Below are 27,073 nucleotides of genomic sequence, written 5' to 3'. Positions count from 1 at the left end.
GCCCTGACTGGGAATCGAACCGCAATGGTGTGATTTGCAAGCCCGCGCTCAATCCACTGAGCTACACCAGCCAGGGCTAAATCTCATTTTTGAAAATGAATAAAGATTATCTAAAACCAAGAACCAACATTGTGTTTCAAGGAAAAGCATTGTAGTCATTCCCCATAAAATGAAAACAAAAATGTTTCTAAAACAAATGTCAATATATAATTTTATTAAATATCTTATTATAAGAAATATAACATAAATATTTGAAAAGAAGAACTAAAGCTACTATATTTAGACACAACTGTATACCTAGAAACCCCAAAGGAATCAACTAGAATTAGAGATAACAAAGGATTTCCAGTAATTACAAATAGAAGAAAAGAGAGCTGGAGGCAGATGTCTGGGAAATGGGAACAATTAAGGGATAGGAGGACGAAGCAGAGCCAGCAAAAAAAGCCTGAGAGGGAATGCTGAAGACACAGGAGGATAATCATCTAGAGTGATGTCACTAGAGCCAGCACAGAATTTCAAGAAAGTAATGGTCCAGTAGGATGTGTATTGGAGAATTCATTGAACCTGGCACTCAGAATACAATAAACAATAAAACAGTAAGGAAGCATTATTTTAAAAATCTTACATATACTATTCACAAAGTGGTTGCTCTTTGAGTAGCTTTCTTCAAAGTGTTGTCTGAGAACCAGCAGAATTACCTTCACCTGGTAACCTGTTAGATGTGCAGGATCTCAGGTCCCATCCTCAGGGCCACTGAATCGGTTTTACATATGCATATTTGTTTCAAACTGCTTTGTAGGTATTTGATGATTGATCCCCTCCTGGCTTTCTGCAACCGACTTCAAATGAATGGTCTATGCAGGCTGCCTCATTCTTTAACTCCTTTCTTAGTGAAAAGGAAAATTTCCCTTCCTTAATTAAAAATTTAAAAGCAACAAGAAAAAAGTAGAGAGTTTACCTGCAGAGGAATTCCCATAAGACTGTCAGCTGATTTCTCAAAAAAAAAAACACACAAAAAAAAACCTTACAGGCAAGAAGGGGCTGGAAAGAAATATTCAGTCATGAAAGGCAAGGACCCACATCTAAGATGGCTCTATTCAGCAAAGCCATCATTTAGAATGGAAGAGCAAATAAAGTGCTTCCCAGATAAGGTCAAGTTAAAGGAGCTCATCATCACCAAGCCCTTATCTTATGAAATGTTAAAGGAACTTACCTAAGAAAAAGAAGAAGATCAAAACTATGAACAGTAAAATGACAACAAACTCGCAACTATCAACAACTGAACCTAAAAAACAAACAAACAAAAAACTAAGCAAACAATTAGAACAGGAACAGAATCACAGAAATGGAATTCACATGGAGGGTTATCAGCAAGGACGGGGGAAGGAAAATGGGAGAAAAGGTACAGGGAATAAGAAGCATAAATGATATGTACAAAATAGGGGGATGTTAAGAATAGCATAGGAAATGGAGAAGCCAAAGAACTTATATGTATGACCCATGGACATGAAATAAGTTGGCGGGGTTGCTGAGGGGAGGGGGTGTAGGACAGAGGGAATAAAATGGAGAAAAAACTGCAACAACTGTAATAGCATAATCAATAAAGTATACTTTTAAAAAAGAAGGAAAGTACAGACTTTAGTAGGATTTCACCTGTTTTCCTATTAATGTCCTTTTTCTTTCCTAGGAGCTCATACAAGATATGACATTGAGTTATTACTCTCCTTAGTCTCCTCTGGTTGTAACTGTTGCCTTTGTCGTTCCTTATCTTTTACAACCTTGACATGTTTGAAGATTTCTGGTCAGGTATTTTCTAAAATGTCCCTCAATTTGGGTTCCTCTGATGCTTTCTAATGATTACACTGTGATCATGAATTTTTAGAAGAATACCAAGAGATGAAGTGCCCCTCTCAGCACATCCTCTGAGCTGAGAGGTATGCAATAGTGACACATCTTACAACTGGTGATGTTAAGCTTGATCCCTTAGTTAGGGTGATGTCAATTAGGTTTCTCCACTGTGAAGTTAACTATTTTTCCCTTTATAATTAATATATACTTGGGGGGAGACACTGTGAAGTTATGCAAGTATCTTGTCTCTACTTACACTTTGCCCCACTAATTTCAGCATTCATTGGTGGGTCTTTTATGTAGTAATTACTACTATGGTGTTCTGTTTCTCTCATACCTCCCATGTTTATTAGCTGGAATTCTTTTTTTAAAGAACTGTCCCTTCTCTTACATGAACACTGAAAATCTTTGAGTGGAAGCAACAAGCTCATCACTATGGTGCAGTTCTTAGCCCTTATGTGTGAAGTAGTATTAATTAATTTTTTAAATGATTTTTTAATTTAATTCTTGTTCAAGTACAGCTTTCTGTCTTATATTCCCAACCCTGCCCGCCCCTGCCCCATGCTCCCTGCCTCCCTCCCATTTCCGCCCCCCACCCTTAGTTATTGTCCATGTGTCCTTTATACTTGTTCATGTGAGTCCATCCCCTTTTCCCCTATGATTCTCTCCCCTCTCCCCTCTGGACCCTGTCAGCCTGTTCTGCATTTGAGTGTCATTGGTCATATTTTGCTTGCTTGTTTGTTTTGGTTAGATTCCTGTTAACAGTGAGATCATATGGTATTTGTCTTTCACCGCCTGGCTTATTTTGCTCAGCATAATGCTTTCCAGTTCCATCCATGATGTTGCAAAGGGTAGTAGTTCCTTCTTCCTTTCTGCAACATAGAATTCCATTGTGTAAATGTACCATAGTTTTTTGATCCAGTCATTTACCTATGGGCATCTAGGTTGCTTCCAACTCTTGGCTATCGTGAATTGTGCTGCTATGAGCATAACATTGGGGTGCATAGGTTCTTTTGGATTGGTGTTTCAGGGTTCTTAGGATATACTCCTAACAGTGGAATTGCTGGGTTAAAAGGCATGTTCATTTTTAGTTTTCTTAGAAAATTCCATACTGTTTTCCATAGTGGTTGTACCAGTCTGCAATCCCACCAACAGTGAACTAGGGTCCCCTTTTCCCCACAACCTCTCCAGCACTTGTTGTTTGTTTATTTGTTTATGATAGCCATTCTGACTGGTGTTAAGTGGTATCTCATTGTGGTTTTAATTTGCATCTCTCTGATAGCTAGTGATACCGAGCATCTTTTCATGTGTCTCTGGATCCTCTGTATGTCCTCCTTGGAAAAATGTCTGTTCCAGTCCTCTGCCCATTTTTTAATTGGGTTGCTTGTCTTCTTTGAGTGGAGTCGAGTGAGTTCTTTGTATATTTTGGAGATTAAACCTTTGTCTGAGGTATCATTGGCAAATATGTTTTCCCAAGCTGTTGCTTCTCTTTGTATCTTGATACTGTTTTCCTTAGCCATGCAGAAGCTTTTAATTTTTTTTTTAAGATTTTATTTATTTATTTATCTTTAGAGTGAAAGGAGAGAGGGAGAGAAACATCAATGTATGGTTGCCTTTTGCGAGTCCCCTGCTGGTAGTTAGCCTGCAAGGAACCAGCCTGCAACCCAGGCATGTGCCCTGACTGGGAATCGAACCAGAAGCTTTTAATTTTAATGAGATCCCATGTGTTTATTCTTTCCTTTATATCAAAAATATGGAACGCTTCACGAATTTGTGTGTCATCCTTGCGCAGGGGCCATGCTAATCTTCTCTGTATCGTTCCAATTTTAGTATATGTGCTGCTGAAGCAAGCACTAATTAATTTTTTAAACAAATTTTTGTTTAATATTATGTGCCAGTGACTGTGTTACACACTTGGGGTATAACAAGGTGTAGTCACTGCTCAAGGGCTTACACTCTAGTCTAGTGTAAGATGATACTTATGATGGGGGGACCCCAAAACCCCTGGAATTTACTTACAAAAAATTGTGTATTTATTCTTACGTGTTTAAATATAGCCACCTTCAAAGTACTCTCCATTTGATTAAATACACTTATCAAGATGGTTTTCCCCCTGCTCAAAACAGTTTTGGAGCATGTCAATTGTGATGCCTTTTAGTGCTTCTGCTGTCTTTTGTTTCACTTCTTCCAAATTGGTAGAATGTTTCCCTTTGAGGAGTTTTCTCATCTGGGAAACAAAAAAAAAGTTGCTCAGGCAAGATCCAGTGAATAGGAGGGTGGGGCATAGCGGTCATGCCGTTTTTGGTCAAAAACTGCTGCACATGCAGCTTGGTGTGGACAGGTGTGCTTGTAAATCACCCATCATGAAATGGGCAAACGAGTTGAAAGAGTCCTTACAAAAAAATTCACTGAAGCCAAATGCAGCCTCTCACAACAGCATCAGCTGGTACACCAATATAGATGGGTTCATAGAACACTCACCTAGTGGGGGAAGCCTGTACTGCAAGGATCCCACCCTCCAGAAGATAATTCAAGGGGGGGGGGGTTCCCTTATATATTTTGGTATTGAAATACCAGACTAGGTAGATTCCTCTGAGTAGCATGTGACCTTACAAAAGCCTTTACAGGACCAAATAAGAATACTTATCTGACAATTCTATCTCCCTATTTTTAATCCTCTCTTCAGTGAAGACAAACTGGGCCTCCTCTCCTCTGACACACAGAGGAAAGGAGACACACATGTCTGTGTCTATCCCTCAACACCTCTAACTAGAGGTTTTCACTACTTTACTTTCTTTTCTGAAATCTCACACAAGTTTCTCTTGTTGGCCAACCATACAGGGAAAGGGATTCTGGGAAATTCATTCCAATTTAGCTAAACCAACAAAGTTCAAAATCACCACAGATGGTGGTCATTGCACAGTCACTGAAATGTTCTTTGGCTTCATGACATGACTCTCTTGAAGAGTTCCTTTGGACTACTTCTCTTTCACTTTTTTGCTAAGCATCTTCTCCCCATGCTTTAAATGTGTGATCCTCAGCTACTTTTGCTTCATATTCTACAAATTCTGTGTTTTATCCACTTTTATTGTTTCGACTACTGTCTGTATACTGTGCCTTCCAATTCTGTTCTCAGTCCAGACCTCTCTTAGAGACTCCAGGGGAAAATATTCAGTTGTCTGTCCTCAGGCACTTAATTTGTACTATGTTCAAAACTGAACTCCTTACTGTTTTTTCAAACCTGCTTTGCCTCATCTAATCCCAATGGGGACTGACAAGTAATTGGGAGAGTCCTCAATCAACCCCTCCCTACTTAAATATTTTTTCTGAAGGCCTTTTACTTAAGCTACTACTTCTTGTATCAGTTTTTTTATTGATTGAGATTCTTTTAGTTAAAAAAAATCATCTTGAGCTGGTTTAATCATAGTAGTAGTAACATTTGCTGGATCTATGCAAGTGCCTGCCAAGACATAGGCATTTTATAATGCAAGTGATTAAACATAATCAGATGGATCGGTAATATTTATTTTACAGATGAGTGAACTACAGAAATTTATTCTGATTCTAGAGCTAAAAAATAATAGACTAGGAACCTAGACTTCAGAGGTCTACTATCAAATTGACAACATAATGTAAAAGTGTCTTAATCAGGAGAGTCAAAGGCTATACTTCAAAAACAAATCAACCCTGAACCTTTGGTGGCTTAACACAAGAAAAGTATATTTCTCACTTACGAAGATTCCAATACTGGTTAGACAACTCTTCAAGGCAGCTACTGCTGATTCTTGTTATTCTCAGTAGTTATGTTCTAAAAGGTGACTGCAAACACTGAATTAGCAAACACTGAACTATGGCTCCCAGGGGAAATACAGGGTTAGGTTTCTGTAGGCCTCTGCTCACAACATCTTCAGCAACTGACAGATATATAACCTTGTTTTATGTATTGTGTTTTGTGTAAGGTGTTTCTATTTGATGACACCTTATTTAATATATGTTGTTGATTCATTAGCATTGACCTCTCTGTCAACAACAGCACTGTAACTCCTGTCTGAATGAAGCTTATCTAACACATGTTATTTTCTTCCTAAGGCATATCAGTGTTCCTGTGCTTACGGGCACTAGAAAGCACTTTAGCACTAAGCATGTGGAGCTTCTTAAACAGAGAAATCGCCAACAGATAACACAAAAATGCAAAATTGGGGCACTAAATAGACCGTGAAAAGCACATTTAATTTACAGTATGAAAAGGGGCAGGATTGCCTTGTTCATCCACGGCTGGGAATGTGCACATGAGGTGGTTCAAATTTTTCATGCCTGTGAATAATTGTGAAAATGACACAAGTATTGATTTTTTAGGTCACAAATAAATTTTAATGAGTAGAATTTAATGGAAAATTCACAAATGTAGAACTCACAAATTGTGAGAATTGACTGTAAATGCCCTGTGATAATTTGGAGCTTCAGGTTACTGGGCCTGTGACACTGCCATCTCAACACGCAGTTTCTTGGTTACTTCAACAGGAAAGAGATGGTTGGATGGTCATTCACTAGCTCTTAAATTCTTTGGTCGTTCACTAACCACTGGCCAAAGCTAATAAGTTGACCTTACCTAACTGCAAGAGATCTGGGAAGTGTGGAGAATGCTTGAATATCTTGTGAGCAATATATATTTCAATTACAAAAGTACACTGAAAAGAGAGAAAAATAATTGCATTTTACAAAGGGAGGCATATGTTCTTGTCAGATAGAGAGTGCCCTCTGGGAGGTTTTGGGAGAGGGAGGATGTTTCAAATTTCTTATCTTTTTTGGTTCCTCCCAGGTGTCTTTACTAAAATTGCCAGATCAGAGAGCCTTGCAGTCATACCACCAATGTTATCCATTCCACTTTGGCAAGACACATGATTAATTAATTTCTTGTTCTGGACCCCTGTAATTTCAGTTTGTTGGTTCTGGTTTTTCCTATTTCCATTTGATCAACCATAGATTGAAACTTGTTTCTATCTTTCTTGAACCTTATTTACTAAACTGCTTATATTGAATAGCCTGAAACATTTGCTATAAACTCAAAGAACTTTACCCTCAATTGGCACATTGTCTGAATCTGGCAGACAACAGGATTTCTTTTTTTTAAATATTTTTTATTGATTATACCATTACACTTGTTCTATTCCCCCCTTCATTCCCCTCCACCCATAACCCCCTCCCCAACCATTCTCCCCCCCTTAGTTTATAACCACGTGTCTCAAGTTCTTTAGATTCTATATTTCCCCTACTATTCTTGCCCTCCCCCTATCTATTTTCTACCTATTGTCTATACTATTTTCTGTACCTTCTCCCCCCTTCTCCTCCTCCCACTCCCCTGTTGCTAACCCTCCATGTGATTCATTTCTATGGTTCCACTCCTGATATAGCTGTCCTCTTAATTTGCTTTTTAGGTGTGGTTGTTAATAACTGTGAGTTTGCTGTCCTTTCACTGTTCATATTTTTCATCTTCTTTTTCTTAGGTAAGTCCCGTTAGCATTTCATATAATAAGGGCTTGGTGATGATGAACTCCTTGAACTTGACCTTATCTGAGAAGCACTTTATCTGTCCTTCCATTCTAAATGAAAGTTTTGCTGGATAAAGCAATCTTGGCTGTAGGTCTTTGGATTTCATGACTTGGAATACTTCTTTCCAGCCCCTTCTTGCCTGTAAGGTCTCTTTTGAGAAATCCGCTGACAGTCTGATGGGTACTCCTTTGTAGGTGACTGTCCCCTTATCCCTTGCTGCTTCTAGGATTCTCTCCTTCATTTTGGTCTTGGCTAATGTAATTATGATGTGCCTTGGTGTGTTCCTTCTTGGGTCCAACTTCTTTGGGACTCTCTGAGCTTCCTGGATTTCCTGGAAGTCTATTTCCTTTGCCAGACTGGGGAAGTTCTCCTTTATTATTTGTTCAAATACGTTTTCCACTCGTGGCTGTTTCTTTCCCCCTTCTGGTACCCCTATAATTCGGATGTTGGAACGTTTAAAGATGTCCTGGAGGTTCCTAAGCCTCTCCTCATTTTTTTGAATTCTCATTTCTTCATTCCTTTCTGGTGGGATGTTTTGTTCTTCCTTCTGGTCCATTCCATTGATTTGAGTCCCCGTTTCCTTTCCATCACTATTGGTTTCCTGTGCATCTCCCTTCATTTCAATCAGTCCAGCCCTCACACGTTCCTCTAATTTGTAACTTTGTTCCTCTAATTTGTGACTATAATCAACCAGTTCTGTGAGCATCCTGATAAATAGTGTCCTGAATTGTGCTTCTGAGAGGCTGGCAATTTCTCGGTCGCTTAGAGTTATTGGCTCTGGGACTTTGAGTTCTTCTTGTGCCATCTTTCGGGTTGTTCGTGCCTGTTCCATAGCAGGATCAGAGCCCTAAAGTGTTCACTAGAACAGGGCAACTCAGTCGCTGGGTTGTGACGTTGTATGTGGGGGCGGGGTCAAAGAGGGACAATGGCTCTCACTGGTATTGCAGGGCAACTAAGTCGCTGGGTTGTGATGTTGTGTTTGGGGGCGGGGTCAAAGAGGGACTCTGGTGTCCCGTCTGCCGCCTGCCGCCCCGGCCCTCACCGGTGCAGAAGGGCAACTAAGTCGCTGGGTTGTGACGCTGTATGTGGGGGCGGGGTCAAAGAGGGACTATGGGGTCCTGTCCACCGCCTGCCACCACGGCCCTCACCGGTGCCACAGTTGCTGCCGTCACCGGGCCCACGCGTTTCGTTCCACTGCACGTGAGTGTGCCACCACCGTCAGCCCTCGCCCCCTGGGGCCTGCGTGGTCCGTCTCACTGCGAGCGAATATGCGCCCGCGGTCTGCCCCGCACCCCAACTGGTTCCCGTCTGCCTGCGCGCCTGGGTCGGGGGCCCTGTCCTGCCCGACCCTGCTCGCTGCTGGCTCCGCCCCTCTTACCGTCCCCGTTGAACGGTTAGATGTAGCCGGACTTCCGTATAATTCAATTTTCTGTCCTTTGGTTGTGTCTTTGTTTCTCCAAACCTTTGTTGTATTCAAACTTGGTTGTGGGAGAAGGCACAGTGTTTCCACCTATACCTCTATCTTGGCGGAAGTGGATCAAAAGGAGACTTAATTATGTGAGTTTTTAAAAAACCAAGTGCAGAAACTCATGTGAATTTCAGGATGGGCTGGAACCGGAGCTAGAGAGCTGTTGGGAGCCCAGGTAATATTCTTTCTCTAACTGTCCTCTTGGCTTCTCAGACTAGATGTGGTACTTTTGATGGGAAAAGAAAAAATATTGGTAAGTTGAAGCAATAGATCATTTTATTGGTCCCAACTTTTGACTCTCCTTGGAAAATCCCAGCACTTCCCTCAACTCCTTCTGCAGCCTGGGCCAACTCATTTCATTTCTTTGAGTATTAATTTCCTCATTTATAAAATTAGAAGTTTTTACTGGAGGATTCCTCAGTTCCCTTCCAGCTCTAAAATTCTATGCTCCTAAGTGAACCTTCTAGGACAGTGGTGCATTAATAATGGATTTGAAGATGTAGGTTTGGGGAATAAAATAGAAGAGGGTTCTAAAGAAAGAGGGACAAACTAATGGTCTGAAGGGAGCCACAGAGTTGAATTACTTTTTAGACCTAGTATCAGGTAAAGACCTTTGGGGATATATAAATGGAGGACAGAAAAGACTTCTCACCCTGATACAAGACCAAGTTGTTTTGAGTGAGATCTCTCTGACCTATGACCAGTTCTCTTCTTTCTCTCTCTCTCTCTCTCTCTCTCTCTCTCTCTCTCTCTCCCTCTCTCTCCCTCCCTCCCTCCCTCCCCCACCCCGTTTCCCTCAGCTCCCTTATGCAGTGGTTTAATCTGGTTTATCTCTTTTCTCAGCCCAGAATTTTCTTTAGGTTTTTTCCTTAGGTCACAGTAAGAGAGCCAGCAGGCAAACCCAAAACAAACATTTGAATGGCCTAGTGAGAAAATCTCAAACAACTGACTGGGTCTATTTCCTTATCCATAAAATGAGGAGTTTGGTCTGTGTGCTCTCCGAAGTCCCGCCCAGCTCTTCGAATTTTATGGTTCTGGGTACTGAATCAAAAGCAGACCTCCTCTTCCTCAATGCTCCATGCTTGGACCAGAACTTTTCTCCATTCCTCTTCTCTGTTTACACCTGACTTTCAAGTTCCTTTCTTCTGCGCTCCCTTTCTTCCTTGATTTTCTCAGATCCTACTTTCTTTTTAGCTCCTTTGAACCCTCTTTATTTCTTATATTTTTCTGCAGAGACCCCAGATTACACCCTGGGTCTCTGGTTTTCCATCTCCATGTCTGTCTACTCCTATTTGCATGCAGGCTCCTAACTGAAGCTATCCTCTTGGGTTCCTCCAAGGGCCCCCTGGGATCCCCTATCATTTGTTCCTCTCACAGAAGCACACCTTTCTCCAAAGTCAAAGGATCAGGTATTCAGTGGCTCAGGTGACAAACCTGCTGTCAGGTTACAGATATTGTTTCCTGAAAGACCACACTACAGTGTCAGTGGAGACTCAGGCTGCCTGTAGTGCCCTGCCCTTACCTGGCTATCCCACACAAGGTGAGAATAACTAGAATTCACCTCTAGTACTGGTGCTCACCTGGAAACATGGCTCTGAGCCCCTGGCCCCTGCTGCTGCTGCTGCTGCTGCTGTCCTGTACAGGTGAGAGAAACAGTGAGCAGCTCTGGGGATGAAGGATGAGGTTGCTGGAAAGAGACTTAAGAATGTGGAGGTTAACTGTCTAGGTAAAAGATATGAAAAGGGGGCAGGAACTGGAACTGAGGGAGAAAACGACAGTTAAGAAAGCAAGCCAAGACAACATAGGATGATGAAAGGGACCCAGCTCCCCATCCCCTTCACCTCATCTTTAGATCCAGGCTGGGACTGGGCTCCTGGGCAGGGCTGAGTTTGGGTTTTAGGATCTTCCTCTTTAGTGACCTCCAGTTTCTCTTCTTACAGTGACTCTGGCCCCTATTGGGCCTCAGTCCCTGGACCCTGGTCTCTCCCTCCTGAAGTCATTGCTCTCCACTCTGGACCTGGCTTCCCGGGGGTCCCTCAGCCACTCACAGTTTTCTGCATTCTTGGCCAACATTTCTTCTTCTTTTGGACCTGGGAGAATGGGGGAGGGACCGGTGGGAGAGCCACCACCTCCCCAGCCCCCTGCCCTCCGGCTCCATGATTTCCTAGTGACACTGAGAGGCAGCCCGGACTGGGAGCCAATGCTAGGGCTGCTAGGGGATGTGCTGGCACTGCTGGGACAGGAGCAGACCCCCCGGGAATTCCTGGGGCACCAGGCAGGTGTGCTGAGTGGACTCGCAGAGGTGCTACTGGGAGCCTTAGTTCCTGGGGGACCCCCTATGCCTACCCGACCCCCATGCACCCGTGACGGGCCCTCTGACTGCATACTGGTGGCTGACTGGTTGCCTTCTCTGCTGCTGTTGTTAGAGGGCACACGCTGGCAGACCCTGGTGCAGGTGCAGCCCAGTATGGAGCCCACCAATGCCACAGGCCTTGATGGGAGGGAGCCAGCCCCCCACTTTTTACAGGGTCTGTTGGGTTTGCTCATCCCAGTGGGGGAACTGGCCTCTGAGGAGGCTCTTTGGGGAGGTCTGCTGCGCACAGTGGGGGCCCCCCTCTATGCTGCCTTCCAGGAGGGGCTGCTCCGTGTCACTGACTCCCTGCAGGATGAGGTCTTTTCCATTCTCGGGCAACCAGAGCCTGATGTCAATGGGAAGTGCCAGGGAGGTGAGTGCTGCTGGGGCCAGGGCTGGGCTATGGCAGGGCAAGAAGGGGTGAGATTGGGGTAGTCCTCTTTCTTACTCTTTTCCTCCTAGGCAACCTACAGCAGCTGCTATTATGGTAAGTAACAGGAGGGGAGTTCTGGGGGACTGGGCTTGGGAAGTTGTCAGCTTTCAGTATGGAAGAGGAAACTGACAATTTGGTGGTTTTGGTGGTTCTAGAGTGTGACTGTTTGGGTTGGTGTCCCAGCTCTACTTCTTTCCAGCCATATGACTTTGGGCAGGTCACATTCTCATTCTATGCCTGTTTCCCCAAGAGTAACATATGGATAATGTCAGCTACTGCAGAATTGTTCCAGGAGATTACATGAATTGACACTGTATGTGTAAATCACATAGACCAGTTCCTGGCACGTATTGCTTAATAAATGTTAGCTAATAAAGACAGAATGTGGGAAAAAAAGGACAAGACCAGATTTCTCCACCCTTTACTATTTCAGCACAACAGTGGCAGAGCACAAGTGTAAATGTTCAGTTGTTGTGCAGATTTACTGATATGAGGCCAACCAAGGGTTATGTTTAAGCTACCTAAATACATATAAAAAAGGAAGAAGAGGGGGCCAGATAGACAGAGGGACTCTGACTGGGCTTCTCCTAGGTGATTTTGTTCCTCAGCAGGAGATCTCTCCTTTTTCCCTGCATTCCACAATTTAAAACTAACATCTACGCTCCAGGGACCTCATGTTTGGAAAAGCCTGTGCTTGCCACCATCCCCTGCAGGGCTCTGGGCCAGGGTCAGACTCTTCAACTGGAGGAAATGTAAACTAACCAGATCCTACCTACTCCTCCCTTGCACTCAGGGGCGTCCGGCACAACCTCTCCTGGGATGTCCAGGCGCTGGGCTTTCTGTCTGGATCACCACCCCCACCCCCTGCCCTCCTCCACTGCCTGAGCAATGGTGTGCCTCTGCCCAGGACTTCCCAGCCCTCAGCCCACATCAGCCCTCGCCAACGGCGAGCCATCTCTGTGGAGGCCCTCTGCGAGAACCACTCAGGCCCGGGACCACCCTACAGCATTTCCAACTTCTCCATCCACTTGCTCTGCCAGCTCACCAGGCCTGCCACCCCGCAACCCCCTCCCAGCATCACTGCCATCTGCCAGACAGCTGTGTGGTATGCAGTTTCATGGGCACCAGGTGCCCAAGGCTGGCTACAGGCCTGCCATGACCAGTTTCCTGACCAGTTCCTAGAAGCAATTTGTAACAACCTCTCCTTTTCAGCCCTGTCTGGCCCCAACCGCCGCCTGATAAAGCCGCTCTGTGCTGGTTTGCTCCCACCTCCCACCAGCTGCCCTGACGGCCTGCCCCCTATTCCCCTCACCCCAGAGATCTTCTGGGGTTGCTTCTTGGAGAACGAGACTCTGTGGGCAGAGCGGCTATGTAGGGAGGCAAGTCTGCAGGCTGTACCCCCCAGCAACCAGGCTTGGGTTCAGCATGTATGCCAGGGCCCTACCCCAGATATCACTGCCTTCCCACCCTGCCACATTGGACCCTGTGGGGAACGCTGTCCAGATGGGGGCAGTTTCCTGATGATGGTATGTGTCAATGACACCATATACGAGGCCCTGGTGCCCTACTGGCCCTGGCTAGCAGGACAGTGCCGAATAAGTCGTGGGGGCAATGACACTTGCTTCCTAGATGGGCTACTGGGCCCTCTTCTGCCCTCCCTGCCACCACTGGGACCATCCCCACTCTGCCTGGCCCCAGGCCCCTTCCTGCTTGGCCTGCTTTCCCAATTGCCACGCTGTCAGTCCTCTGTGCCAGCCCTTGCCCACCCTACACGCCTACATTACCTCCTGCGCCTGCTGACCTTCTTCCTGGGTCCAGGGGCTGGAGGGACTGAAGCTCAGGGGATGCTGGGTCAGGCCCTACTGCTCTCCAGTCTCCCAGACAACTGTTCCTTCTGGGATGCCTTCCGCCCAGAGGGCCGGCGCAGTGTGCTGCGGACAGTTGGGGAATATCTGGAACAGGAGGAACTGCCAACTTCACCAGACTTTGAACTCACAGACGGCTCTGGAATGAGCAAGATGGAGCTGCTGGCCTGCTTCAGTGTGAGTGATCTGCCAAGGTGAAACTCCTGGAACAGAGGGAAGGGCCTCCCCCAGAATTCTCTGATACTGAGAGGCAGTAGTAATAATATTAAGCATACAGCTCTGGAGGCAGACAGCCCTGCGTTTATCTCTTTGTTTTGTGATCAACTTTGTACAAGTTAGTTAGTTAACCTCTCTGAACATTTTTTTTCCTCATCTGTAAATGGGGGACAATAATGCTATGGACCTGGCTTGGAAGAGGATATAGGTATAAGAGATGTTAGAGATGTGGTCCTTGACCTAAAGGAGTTTAACATCTAAAGAAATACATATACTAGCTTCATCCTGGCAAATGGAGTTGGACTGTCTGAGGAAGCTGCAGGAGGGACATGGAAAACAGCTCTCTTGGCATCTTGTCTGTCCCCTCCCCCCCTCCACCAGCCTGTTCTGTGGGATCTGCTCCAGAGGGAGAAGAGTGTTTGGGCCCTGCAGATTCTAATGCAGGTAACAGTTGGAGAGGTTTGGGGGTGGATTGAGTGACAGCTATGGCCTGAGGTCCCCAACGAGTGAGGCCACGCTCACCATGACTTCCTACTCCCAGGCATACCTGCACATGCCCCCGGAAAATCTCCAGCAGCTGGTGCTTTCAGCAGAGAGGGAGGCTGCACAGGGTTTCCTGACGCTCATGCACCGTTCCTGGTCCCAACTACAGGTGGGCATAGAGGGGGAGGGGAACAGGGTGATGAGGGAAATATAGGAATCAGGAGCACCTGGAACCTGGTGTGCAGAAGGCTTGGCCCAGTGGAAGGAGGAACTCAAGAGAGGAGATGGCAAAGATACTGAGTGTCTCCAGACCCAGCATCCATTCCCATGCCCCCACAGGTACCACCATCTGAGGAGCAGGCCCTTGGTCACCTGACAGCTTTGCTGCTCCAGCGGTACCCACGCCTCACCTCCCAACTCTTCATTGATTTGTCACCGCTCATACCCTTTCTGGCTGTTTCTGACCTGATGCGCTTTCCACCATCTCTGCTGGCCAACGACAGTGTGTAAGGACCTCACACCACTCCTCCTGATCCTGTCAGGCTCAGGCCAACCCTATTTGCATAGAGCAGCTTTTTCCACAGCATCCCTCTCTATCGAAACCAGAGAGAGTTTCTTTCCTGCCCATGATGGTGGGGCTGCAGAGAACCAAGGGGCGATTGGGAACAGGGCTGAGAGTTAAAGCTCATTACTTTCCCCAGCCTGGCTGCCATCCGGGATAACAGCCCAGGAATGAGGCCTGAACAGAAAGAGGCTTTGGCAAGGCGACTGCTGGCCCCTGAGCTGTTCGGGGAAGTGCCCGCCTGGCCCCAGGAGCTGCTGTGGGCAGTGCTGCCTCTGCTTCCCCACCTTCCTCTAGAGAACTTTATGCAGCTCAGTCCTCACCAGGTATGAGAATCATCCTCACTCGACTAGTCCATCTTCTGCTAGGTGGGATGGGAGTCAGAAGCATGTCTCCTAGTGATCCTCTCCCTGAAATTGCCCCACAGTGACCCCAACTCAAGCTGACTCTCCCCATCTCAGATCCAGGCCCTAGAGGACAGCTGGCCAGCAGCGGGTCTTGGGCCAGGACATGCCCGGCATGTGCTGCGTAGCCTGGTGAACCAGAGTGTCCAGGATGGAGAGGAGCAAGTGCGCAGGTGAGTAGTTGTAGGATCAGTGATCAAGGCCAGAGTGGGAGAGAAACAGGTGCAGTTGCCATGGGTTAGAGTCCTGGGTAGAAAGGAGCAAGAGAGTAGGCAGTAGTGGGCTCCAGGAGGGAGGCCTACCTATGACAGTCTCCTAGCTTTATGGCATGTCCTAGTTTAGTGGGCAGAGTGCCTACTCCATGCATTCACATGGTCCCTGCCTTAGTACTAGCCTCAGAGACCACATGAAGGCCAGCTTTGTGCCCTCCTCAGGCTGGGGCCCCTCGCTTGTTTCCTGACCCCTGAGGAGCTGCAGAGCCTGGTACCCTTGAATGATCCGATGGGGCCAGTAGAACAGGGGCTGCTGGAATGCGCAGCCAACGGGACCCTCAGCCCACAAGGACGGGTAAGCTCCTTGGCACAGGCCTACCAGACTCTAGGAGCTCCCTGGGTCTGTGTGGAGGACCTGCCCAGTCATCTCAGCTAAGCTTGAACACAGTGGTGCCACCTCTCCCCCACTTCTGCCATCTCCATTCCTTATGCCATTCTTATCTGTGACCACCTCTTCCTGTCCCTACCCTATCTGGTCTATGACACTCCAAACATATCCTTTGATGTCTTGAACCCAACCTGCCCCTGTCCCGTCCTTGTTTCCAAGCCCTAGTCTAGGCCCTGGGAAATCCAGATGTGGGATTAGAGAGGATTAAGAGAACCTGTCTTTTCTCTCCAGCCCCATATCTTCTTTGGTTACAGGTGGCATATGAACTTCTGGGGGTGTTGCGCTCATCTGGAGGAGCTGTGATGAGCCCCCGGGAGCTGCGGGTCTGGGCCCCTCTCTTCCCTCAGCTGGGCCTCCGCTTCCTACAGGAGCTGTCAGAGCCCCAGCTTAGAGCCATGCTTCCTGCCCTGCAGGGGACCAGTGTCACACCAGCCCAGGTGGGCCTACCTCATTCCCTGGCATCCACCTTCCACCCTCTGGAATGGCAGTCAAGAGAATTACATGCAAGGATACCATCAGCCTCCCTGAAAACCTCCTAATCCTCTGTTCCAAGGAGTATTTCCTCATTCCCCTTCCTCAGATCAAGAAACAGCCAGGAGCCAGGCTGGTTACTGGGGGTGGTAGAGAAACCGCTAAAAGTTTTGGAGGGTTTAGAAGCTGGCTGCTGGGACCTGAGAACTCCTGTTTCCTGTCCCATCCCACTTTAGGCTGTCTTGCTGCTTGGACGGCTCCTTCCTAGGCATGAAGTAAGTAGCAGCAATTTTCAACATTCTTGAGGGGTCTCTGCACCCCCTTTCATTGGCTTCCACATCTGCCCCTCCCTCCCTCTCAGTTCCCCTCATACCTGCTGCCTGGCTGTGCTGCGATTGTTGTCTTCCCCACCACCCTGCCCTTCTCCTTCAGGCCTCTTGTCTCTCTTGCTTCCCAGCTGTCCTTGGAGGAACTTTGCTCCTTGCATCCTTTGCTGCCAGGCCTCAGCTCTCAGACACTGCAGGCCATCCCTAAGAGAGTTCTGGTTGGGGCCTGTTCCTGCCTGGCCCCTGAACTGTCACACCTCTCAGCCTGCCAGACCGCAGCACTGCTGCAGACCTTTCGGGTATGAGAGCATGTGAGAGTAGCGAGTGGATGGTGGGAGTGGTGCAGGGAGACAATCAGGACTGTGGGAACTGGTTGGGAGGAGGGCATCTTCCCTGTGTCCAGGGAAGGCCTCCCATACCTCCCCACACACCCAGAAACACATACACATACTCTCATGCAGGTGAAAGATGGTGTTCAAAATATGGGTGCAACAGGTGCTGAGGCAGCTGTGTGTATCCCTGGTCAGGTATGTGTGGGATCTCCTGACGAGGCTCCTCTCCATATCCCAGAGCAGTTGCATATGGCTAGTGCTGTCCCAGACAGTGGACTTGAGAATTCAGGTTAGCTCTGTGCCCACCAAGACATTAGCAGGTCTCCCCAATTCCAGATTCAGGACAACATGACCCACACTGTTGCAGAATATCAAAGCCAGAAGGGTCTAAGAAACCTTGCAGGCCAACCACCACACTTGCAGATGAACAGACCAAGGGCTCAGAGGGGCTAAGGCACTTTAGTTCCTCAGGTGCCTAAATAGCAGCAACAGTTGGCCACAATCACCTTCAGTGTGAGGGCTGTTGGGTGTGCATTGCCACAGTGGCACATGCCATTCCACTCTGATCCTAGCTTTGGTCCCTTCCTGCCCCCGTGGCTCCCTTCCTCTGAGGGCCGAGTCCAGATGCCCTCACCTATCACTACACTGCTACACCCATCCCCACTGGCAGCCCATCTCCACCACTTGGCCAGACTGCCTGCTTCCCCTGCTCCCACTAAAGCTGCTGCAACTGGACTCTCCGGCTCTTCTGGCTGACCGAAGGCGCTACCGGGAGCTGCTGTGGTCTGAGCAGCAGGTAATTCTCCCCACATACTCCCAAATTCCCCTGTCTCAATCCATTCCACCTCTTTTACCCATCCCTCAGCTCTAGATCTGGCGTCTTATTCCTAGTGTCCTGTATAATGTGACTTGCTTTGCTCTTTCTCCTTCCATATTTCTCTATTTCTCTCTGTTTCTGTCTCTGTCTCTGTCTCTGTCTCTGTCTCTCTCTTTCTCTGAGAGAGGAGTGGACATTTGGGAGAGTGAAAGACTGGTGGGGCCCACAGGGTCAGAGGCAGGACTAGGTCCAAGACATCTTAGATCTTTGGGCAATGTCTCTGCTGGGAAGGGGTTCCTCTTTCTTTCTCTTGTAGGCACAGTTTCTCTGGAAGAAGATGCAGGTGCCCAATAACCTGACACTCAGGAATCTGCAGTGAGTAACTTGTGTCAAGCAGTGAGTTTAATTCAACTAGCACTTGTAAGTGCTTACCATATTCCAGGCACCATGTGATATGCAATGGGGCATACGGGGATGAAAGATGCATGATCCCAACCTGTGGGAATTCTCCTGGCTCCTCCTCTCCTTACTCTCCACCCTTCTACAGTGCCACACCCATCCCAGCTAGATCTAGGGAATTCAGGAGACCCAGGTTCAGGTCTCAGGCCTGTCACCTATTTGCGATTTTGGGAAAATCAGTTAAACTCTCTAAACTTCTTTTTTTTTCCCCCTGTAGGATGGGAATTAAAATGGTACTTACTTCATAGATAGTTGTGAGGATTAAGTGAGACAAGGCATATGTAGTACCTAACACAGTGCCTGGCCTAGTATAAGCTCCCAGTAGATATGTGTTATTATTAGTTTAATTCAAAGTGACTTCAGAGCCACTGGCCAAGCAGGAATAAACAGGAATAAGTAAATACTACTTACCTACACCCACAGTAAAAGAACCATGGGCTTTAGAATCTGAGGTCAGGGCTCTAGTTTCAATTTACCACATTTTTGGTAGAATGACGTTGAGAACATCATTTGACCTCTGTAAATGTTTATGTTCTTCTCTGATAAATAGTGATGATGTTGTGGAAGCTAATGAGACTATGTATGGAAAAACATTTCTCAAATTCCCATAAACAAACATCTGTACTTGTGTTGAGAGTGTTGACATCAAGGAGCAGACAGGCTGCAGCATGTGCTGAATGAGCATCTACCCACTCACAAACCCACAGGGCTCTGGGAACCCTGGCAGGTGGCATGTCCTGTGAGTTTCTGCAGCAGATCAACCTGATGACAGACTTCATTGAAGTGGTACACATGATCTATCAACTGCCCACTGGAGTTCGGGGGAGCCTGGTGAGAGAGGTGTCTGGGCATTAAGAGGGAGCAGGAAGTCAGGGACTCTGGGCACTCCCATGCTCCCATGCTCAGCTCTGTCTGGCTCTGCCTCCCCATCTTTTTCCACAGAGGGCTTGTATCTGGGCAGAGCTACAGCGGAGGATGGCAATGCCAGAGCCAGAGCTGGCTACCCTGGGGCCAGAACTGAGTGGGCTAGACACCAAGCTACTCCTGGACTTACCGTAAGTGCTACAAATGGAGATGCTGGATCCTTAGAACTCAACCCAGAATAGAAGCTCTGTCCTTAGAAAATGCCCTAGAGGTAGTGATTTTTCTGTCTGGTATTTCCTTGACATCAAGTATTGCCAGAAGCCAAGGATTCTATTCAAAGTTACTCTGTGTATCAGATAGTTCCCAGAACATGGTCCCAGCAAGGAGGGGCTGAGGGTGGCAGCCCTGTTATGTGGCCTGCCAAGCAATCTGAAAGTAACCCAGGCCACACTAATAGAGATAACAGTAACTGAAATGAGGGAAGCAGGTCCAATTCTGCCCCAGAGGATTGTAGTGCACTCAGGACACTATTCTCAGTAAGTTCAAAGGGGTAGGGAAAGAGAAAATTTATGAAAAAATGTGGTAAATGCCTTCAAATACCCCAAGGGCTATCAAAAAAAATAGATTGGCATGTTTCTGAGTGGTCTCATTGGACATGACTAGCAGCAGTGAATGAAAATCAGATTTTTATGGGAGTAATAGACAGAAAACTGTACTTGAAAAATAATTAAATAAAAAAAATTAAAAAAAAAAGAAAATCAGATTTTTGTACAATATAAAGAAAATTGAGGTAGTGAATTTCCAGTCATAGGAGCTATAAAAGTCTACTCTGGATGGCCTCATGGCATGAATATTGTAGAGCAGATTCAGCTTTGGGTTGGGTGAGAAGGGAAATGAGCCTAAGGCTCCTCCCAACCCACAGATTCTTACTCCATTGCTATGAGAACTGCAAGTCAGAGAAGGAAAAGTCTGGTGTTAGTCTTCTTGATGATGAAGTGAGGTAAAAGCAGTTAACCTCATCTTTACATTTTTATTTTATCCTCAGATTTTGGTTCTTGTACTATTTGGTGGCCCAGTTTCAGAACTGACAAACCTAGATAGAGTATAGGATGTCAGTTGTGACCTTTGGGAAAAAGTTTTTACTTTTTTAATGCCATTCAAATGTGTTTAAATATGTTGGTTCTTTGAGGTAATTTAGAACCCCAAGGGCCTGGATAAGGTGAATGATCCTGGACCATGAATTGGAAGATCCAATTCCCTCGTTGGTGAAAAAGAATGTGAAAAAACCTATTTTACCCCCAAGTTTTGTCATAAGAATCAAAGGAGAGAACACCTAAGAGGAACTTGTAAATTGGATAGACCTATGCAAATGGGAGGGAACTGTCTCATAGTGAGCAGAGGAAAGACGGCACTAGGAATCAGGGATTGGGACTAAGACCCCACCAGCTAATCTCTGTGAACCTCATTTTTTAAAAATCTATAAAATAAAAAGCAATTTTAAGTGGTACTCAATACTTTTGGTTTTTATTCAATTTAACAAGGTAGGATTGTTTGTCTTTTTTTTCCCCAGGGAGACTAGAAATATACCATTCCCTTTGTTCTCTCCCTTCAAGCACTATGATGAGAATTGGATCTGGGGCTGTTTAATATCAGTCCCTGTCATGGGCACAGGGTTTGATCTAGTGTTACCTTTTGTCTGGGAAATGTGGCATTCTCTGGTCCTTTCTCAGTTTGGCTCAGTTCCAAGTGCCTCTGTGGTTGAATTGCTATAGGACCCGGTTGATGGACAGACTGTCCGGTGAATCCATTATGTTGGTGGTGGAGTTGGTACGAGCTGCTCCAGAACAGTTGCTGGCATTGACCCCACTCCACCGGGAAGCCCTGGCAGAGAGGGCACTACAAAACTTGGTAAGAGTCCACTCACCAGACTCAGAGCAGCTGCTGGGGCAATTCATACCCCTCAGACAATGACCTCTGTCATCTAGACCCATCCCCATACTTCTGCTTCCGAACAGGTTCCGATCTAAAACGCCCTACAGCCCTGGGGGTGTCCAACCTTTTGGCATCTCTACACCACACTGGAAGGAGAAGAGTTGTCTTGGACACACATTAAATACATTGTGACACATAATCACAAAAAAAATCTCATAATGTTTTAAGTAAATTTACAGTTTTGTGTTGGGCCACATTCATAGCCATCCTGAGCTGCATGCAGCCCATGGGCTGCAGGTTGGACACCCGTGCCTAGACCCTAAATCAGTAGTTTTCCACCTATGCTACACTGCTGTGCTACAAGAGACATACTGGTATGCTGGGAGAATTTTTTAAAATGCAACACCTGACTATTTAGTCAGAGGCTCTGACCTCTCCTCCCTTAGACTGTCAAATTTAAAAAAATGACAACAGTCAACACAACAATAGCTGTCTGGTATGAGTGAATAAAAATTATACCTAATTTTTTGTTAGATCAGCAAATATACATATATATTTTTTGCTGTGCCACAAAATTTTAGTAATTAATTTATGTGTGCCATGAATGAAAAAGGTTAAAAATCTCTGCCCTTGACCTATCTTTTGGTTTAATGCTTCCTGACCACATCCCTTGAAGTCCAAGGAATTTTTTGGATTCCCCCTTCCAGTCTTTCTGCCTGCTCCTATCTGAGCTCACTGTTTAAGAAAGTGACATCATAGGGTCTTCAGTTGGAAGCAGGAGGGAGGGAAGGTCGGAGTCTTAGTGTCTTGATCAAAGAGTCTGGTCCTCTGAATCAGAGGTACATTTTCCCAAGTTCTAATACTCCTTTTTAGGCTCCAAGGGAGACAACAGTCTCAAGGGAAGTGCTGGAGACATTGGGCCCCTTGGTTGGCTTCCTGGGGATAGAGAGCACACGACGGATCCCCCTACAGACTCTGCTGGCCCACCTCAATCAGCTGCAGGGCTTCTGCCTAGGAGAGCCATTTGCTACAGAATTGGGTTGCCTGCTGTCCCAGGAGCCTCTTCTTGGGTATGGACATTTGAGAACTTCAGATTCTAACTAATCCTGCACCCAGTCTCTCAACCATTATCATCATCAGTAGCAGTCCATTCAATATTTCTGAGGTCCCTTGGAGCGCTGAGTCCTCAATCCTAGCATGTCCTCTTTTCTCCTTCATTTTCCTTACAGTTCCCTCAGCATCCCAGCCCCTGATCTTCTTCTTGTCTCCCAGGAAACCAGAGTTGTGGAGCCAGGATGAAATAGAGCAAGCTGGACGCCTAGTGTTCACTCTGTCTACTGAGGAGATTTCCTTGATCCCCAGGGTGAGGTGAAGGAACAAGGGAGGGTGTAAGAACAGAGAGGGGATTGGTGAGCAGGTTTGGGGAAGCAAAGGCCAAAAAGGTTGAGGACAGATAATGTAAAGCCTAACCCTTGGGGAGACTGTTTAAAAAAGATAGGACTTTGGAATTAGAGCTGCAGCAGCTGGCCCTGCCCTGCCCAGATCTCCCCACCTCCCATCTACCTTCTCACACAGGAGGCCTTGGGCCCAGAGACCCTGGAGCGGCTTCTAGAGAAGCAGCAGAGCTGGGAACAGAGCAGAGCTGGACAGCTGTGTGGGGTGCCACAGCTTGCTCCCAAGAAAGCGGCTCTGGTAGCTGGGGTTGTACAGCCTGCTGCAGATTATCTTCCAGGTAAAATTACCCAAATACTCAAAGCTCTAGCAGGATGAACAGGAAAGAAAGAGTATGCAACAATGCAATCAGAAGTTGGGGCTCTAGGTGTGCTGTCTTTTGAACAAATTTTCATACCTTCTACCCTCTGGACTTGGGTGTCCTAATATATAAAGCTCAGGGGCCAAAAGGTTGCTTCTCAAGATCTCTTCTATGTAGCTCTGAGAATTTATAACTCATTACATAACTAGCCCAGGACTTCCCTTTTCCTGCTCTCTTCTCCCTGTTTGTTAACAGCTGAAAGTTCTTCTCTGTAGGGAAGAAGCTTAGAGTGTTGAAAGGAGACGCTATGGGGCTAGGGTCCTGGGTGTAGATTGCCATTAAATCCCTAGGGAACCACCCCCCCCCCCCAGTGTTCCATCTACACAATGTGGGGGTTGTTCTCTCCAGTCAATTGCCGTGTGTCCTATAAATCTTTCACTATAGTAATCCCTTGACCCCTACTGCCCACATTGACCAATCCTCCAAAGGTTGGAGGGGTCATTCCTTCTACAGTTCTCTAAAGTATAGGATATTCTAATACTGCGCTGACCCTGGCCCTGCCTTCCCCCTTCAGAACCTGTGCCAAATTGTGCAGATATACGGGGGACATTTCCAGCAGCCTGGTCTGCAACTCAGATTGCACAGATGGAGCTCTCAGACTTTGAGGACTGCCTGGCACTATTTGCAGGAGACCCAGGACTTGGGCCTGAGGAACTACAGGCAGCAATGGGCAAGGCAAAACAGGTCAGGGTTGGGAGGCCAATTGGGGTTGGGGGTGGTGAAACATGAGAAAGTTGATTGGGTGTGGTGTGAGAAACAAGTGAATGAATAGGGAGATGAGAGGTGGGGTAAAAGGAGATTGAAAAATTAGAGGGTTTGGTACATATATTCAATGGAATATTACTTGGCCATAAAAGAGAATGAAATATTGTCATTTTTGACAACACTGATGAACCTAAAGGGTATTATCCTAAGTGAAAGAAGTCAGACAGAGAAAGACAAATTCCATACGATTTCACTTACATGTGGAACCTAAAGAGCAAAATAAATGAACAACAAAAAAGTCATAAAAACAGAGAACAAATTAATGGTCTCCACATGGGAGGGGAGGCTTGGGGGGATGGGTGAAAAAGGTGAAGGGATTAAGAAGTACAAATCGCTAGTTATAAAAATAGTCATAGGGATGTAAATACAGCATAGGAAATATAACCAATAATTTTGTATTAACTATGTATGGTGCCAGATGAATAGCAGACCTACCTGGGCGATCACTTTGTAAGTTACATAAATGTCTAACTACTGCCCTGGCTGGTGTAGCTCAGTGGATTGAGCATGGGCTGTGAACCAAAGGGTCACCAATTTGATTCCCAATTAGGGCACATGCTTGAGTTGCAGGCCAGGTCCCCAGTAGGGGGCATGCAAGAGGCAATCACATATTGATGTTTCTTTCCCTCTCTTTCTTCTTCCCTCTCCCTCCCTCTAAAAATAAATAAATAAAATCTTTTTAAAAAGAAGAAAAAATTTAAAAAATTAACAATATTCATGTTGTAACATGAGGCTAACATAATATTGTATGTCATCTGTAGTTGAAAAATATTTCTTTAAAGTTTTTATTTATTGATATTAGAGGGGGGAAAGGGAGAGAGATAGAGAAACATTGACTTCTTTTCTCATTTATTTATGCATTCATTGGTTGCTTGTTTTATGTGCCCTGACAGGAAAGTGAACCCACAAACTTGACATACAGAGATGACGCTCTAAACTGAGCTCCCTAGCCAGAGCTTAAAGTTTTGCAAACCTTCCTCCCACCGCACCCCCCCCCACCCGCCTCGCCCCCCAGCAAAAAAGAAGAAACCTCCAGAGACAAAAAAATGTTAGGCTCCTGAATAGGAATTCAGAAGGGATGAATACTTAGGAAAGAAAGCTAATGCAATGGAGAGGGCCTAGAGCAGTGATTACCAAACTTTAGTGTGTTTCGAAATCATCCCGGGGAGTAGGTTTTTGAAATGCTGGTGCTAGAGTCCCAGGCTAGACACACTGTAGAAGACTCTGATGATAGGGTATGAGCATCTGCACTTTAACAGGATCCCTGGTGAGTCTGGTTCATGTAATAGTTTAGAACTCATGAACTAGAGTTTGCTATTTTTTCCTACTGAGAATCTAGAATCTTTCAATAACAGCTTAGTCAGAGGAACTTTAGTCCAACCCTTTTATTTTATAGTTGAGGAAACTAAGACCCAGAGAAAGCATGTGCTTTGCCTAGAGTTACACAGCTAAGGTCAGAGGCAAGGCTAACACCCAGCATTCTGACAACTAGTCCAGTGCTTTTCCCATTCACATGTTTCTACCCTTTCTCCACAGTTGTGGGGCCCCCCACGGGGATTTCGTCCTGAACAGATCCTGCAGCTAGGTCGGCTATTAATAGGTCTAGGAGAGCGGGAACTACAGGAGCTAATCCTGGTGGACTGGGGAGTGCTGAGCACCCTCGGGCAGATAGATGGCTGGAGTTCTATTCAGGTAACAACTACTTCCTCCTTACCACCTTCCAAAATCCATCCCACAAAGTCCTCTGGTCATGTAAAGCCCAATAATTTTTTTCTATGATTCTGAATTATCTTTCTTTATATTTTTTCTTAATACCCCATACTTGCAGCCTTAGAAGCTGTGATTTATTCATTCTGAGGTCCTGGACACGTAACACTCCCTCCTGCCTTTTTTCTCTCTTTTTCTGTCTTTCTCTTTTTGAGATACTCAACCATCCCCATGACTATTGGATCTTCAGGTCTCAATAATAAAAGAATATAATTTAGTAGCACATCACTTCCCTAGTCACTTCCCCATCCATTAATTCCCCATGATTTCTATCCTTATCCTGTGCCCTCCACCTCAGCTCCGGGTTGTGGTCTCCAGTTTCTTGCGGCAGAGTGGCCGGCACATGAGCCACCTGGACTTCCTACACCTGACCGCACTGGGTTACACACTCTGTGGACTGCGACCAGAGGAGCTACAGCATATCAACAGTTGGGAATTTAGGTCACCTGTGGAGGAAGGGATGTGGGTGGTAGTGCTGGGTAAAGGTGGGCTCACTTGGGAGGGAAGGGTCATGAAGAAGTGGTCCCATGGAGGAAGGGACCTCACTTGAAGCCATCTCTATCCCCACCTCATGGCCATAGAGCTGATCACCATGGCTGAATCCTTCTCCCTTCTCCTCACTCTTCTACAGTCAAGCAGCTCTCTTCCTGGGCAACCTGCATCTCCAGTGCTCAGAGGACCAACTGGAGGTTCTGGCCCAACTCCTTGTGCTGCCTGGGGGTTTTGGCCCAGTCAGTAACTGGGGGCCTGAGATCTTCACGGAAATTGGCACAATAGCAGGTATAGAGGCCGGTCACTGGTGGTGCTAGTTGTCAGGTGTTGATTTCCATACCACGGGTGAACAGCTTCTCTGGAATTTGCAGCGGAAGCCTGGGAGGGCATTTAAATAAGAGGTTGGAGATGTGTTGGAGAAAGTCTGTGGTAGGGTACGTGGAAGGTGGTAGGAAGAGGTCTATAGGTTGGAAGAGGCCAGACTAAGACAACTTTTGGATGCTCATCCCACTTGTTTCAACAGCTGGGATCCCGGACTTAGCTCTTTCAGCACTGCTGCGGGAACAGATCCAGGGCCTTACCCCTCTGGCCATTTCTGTCATTCCTGCTCCTAAATTTGCTGTAAGTATTGATTGACTCAGACCTGGGGTGACCATCTGGGGCTCCAGTGGATACACCAATTACTGCTCCCCACCCCCAGGTGGTGTTCAGCCCCACCCAGCTGTCTAGTCTCACCAGTGTTCAGGCTGTGGCTGTCACTCCTGAGCAAATGGCCTTTCTGAGTCCTGAGCAGCGACGAGCAGTTGCCTGGGCCCAACATGAGGGGATGGAGATTCCAGAACAGCTGGGTGAGTTCCCAACCGCACAGCAGTTGACCCTCCATCTCCTGACCCAGAATCTGACTCCTAGCTTGGTGCCAGCTGATTCTTAAAACAAATCCAGGGAGATTCCTGGAGTGAAGGGGTATACAGGCAGTTAGTCTGCAAGTATCAATGGCTCCTGGGGAGCATAGTCGTAACATTCCTTCTATTCTCTGTCTCATTATAGGTCGAAGCACAGCCTTGGGCCTCCAGGACTTGTCACAACCCTCCTGGGTCCTGACCTTAGCCATCTGCTTCCTTGGCAACCTGCTATGAGCCTGTCTCAATATATAAACAAGGAAATATTAAGTCACAGTGAATAAAGTGCAAATA

General features: G+C 46.4%; 1 protein-coding gene, 1 long non-coding RNA gene and 1 other non-coding gene across 3 annotated transcripts in view; 1 reads left to right on the top strand and 2 right to left on the bottom strand.

Annotated features, from left to right (window-relative positions):
- The window catches only part of LOC118992556 (uncharacterized), a 24,239-nt gene extending 9,900 nt beyond the window's left edge, over positions 1-14,339 (bottom strand). Inside the window, exons 1-2 of the long non-coding RNA XR_005067648.1 lie at positions 14,281-14,339; positions 10,447-10,501 (exon numbers count right to left, since the gene is read on the bottom strand). This is a non-coding gene — a long non-coding RNA (uncharacterized LOC118992556). The remainder of the gene's footprint in view (positions 1-10,446; positions 10,502-14,280) is intronic.
- On the bottom strand, positions 3,596-3,702 carry LOC118992694 (U6 spliceosomal RNA). The gene has a single exon (XR_005067695.1). It is a non-coding gene; the product is annotated as a U6 spliceosomal RNA (small nuclear RNA).
- STRC (stereocilin) lies at positions 10,455-27,073 on the top strand. The gene is made up of 29 exons (XM_037054486.1): positions 10,455-10,503; positions 10,792-11,592; positions 11,682-11,706; positions 12,446-13,694; positions 14,115-14,177; positions 14,275-14,385; positions 14,556-14,722; positions 14,918-15,104; positions 15,240-15,355; positions 15,617-15,749; positions 16,097-16,279; positions 16,550-16,588; positions 16,771-16,938; positions 17,101-17,166; positions 17,642-17,767; positions 18,105-18,163; positions 18,955-19,078; positions 19,190-19,302; positions 20,884-21,019; positions 21,917-22,113; positions 22,316-22,406; positions 22,619-22,775; positions 23,371-23,540; positions 25,158-25,313; positions 25,687-25,829; positions 26,020-26,168; positions 26,404-26,501; positions 26,581-26,728; positions 26,928-27,073. Exons 1-29 carry the CDS (start codon positions 10,455-10,457, stop codon positions 27,014-27,016), a joined length of 5,313 nt encoding a protein of 1,770 aa, XP_036910381.1. The 3' UTR covers positions 27,017-27,073.

The sequence above is a fragment of the Sturnira hondurensis genome, unplaced genomic scaffold (genome assembly GCF_014824575.4).
Source record: "Sturnira hondurensis isolate 20B ecotype Veracruz unplaced genomic scaffold, ASM1482457v3 Scaffold0008196, whole genome shotgun sequence".
NCBI lineage: Eukaryota > Metazoa > Chordata > Mammalia > Chiroptera > Phyllostomidae > Sturnira > Sturnira hondurensis.
Note: the sequence above shows the minus strand (reverse complement) of the source record. Positions and strands in the feature narration are given on the sequence as shown.

Coding starts and splice junctions, on each gene's coding strand:
- STRC (XM_037054486.1), top strand. CDS start 10,455: ATGGCTCTGAGCCCCTGGCCCCTGCTGCTGCTGCTGCTGCTGCTGTCC. Junction 14,178..14,274: donor CCCTGCAGATTCTAATGCAG/GTAACAGTTGGA, acceptor TCCTACTCCCAG/GCATACCTGCACATGCCCCC. Junction 25,830..26,019: donor ATCAACAGTTGGGAATTTAG/GTCACCTGTGGA, acceptor ACTCTTCTACAG/TCAAGCAGCTCTCTTCCTGG.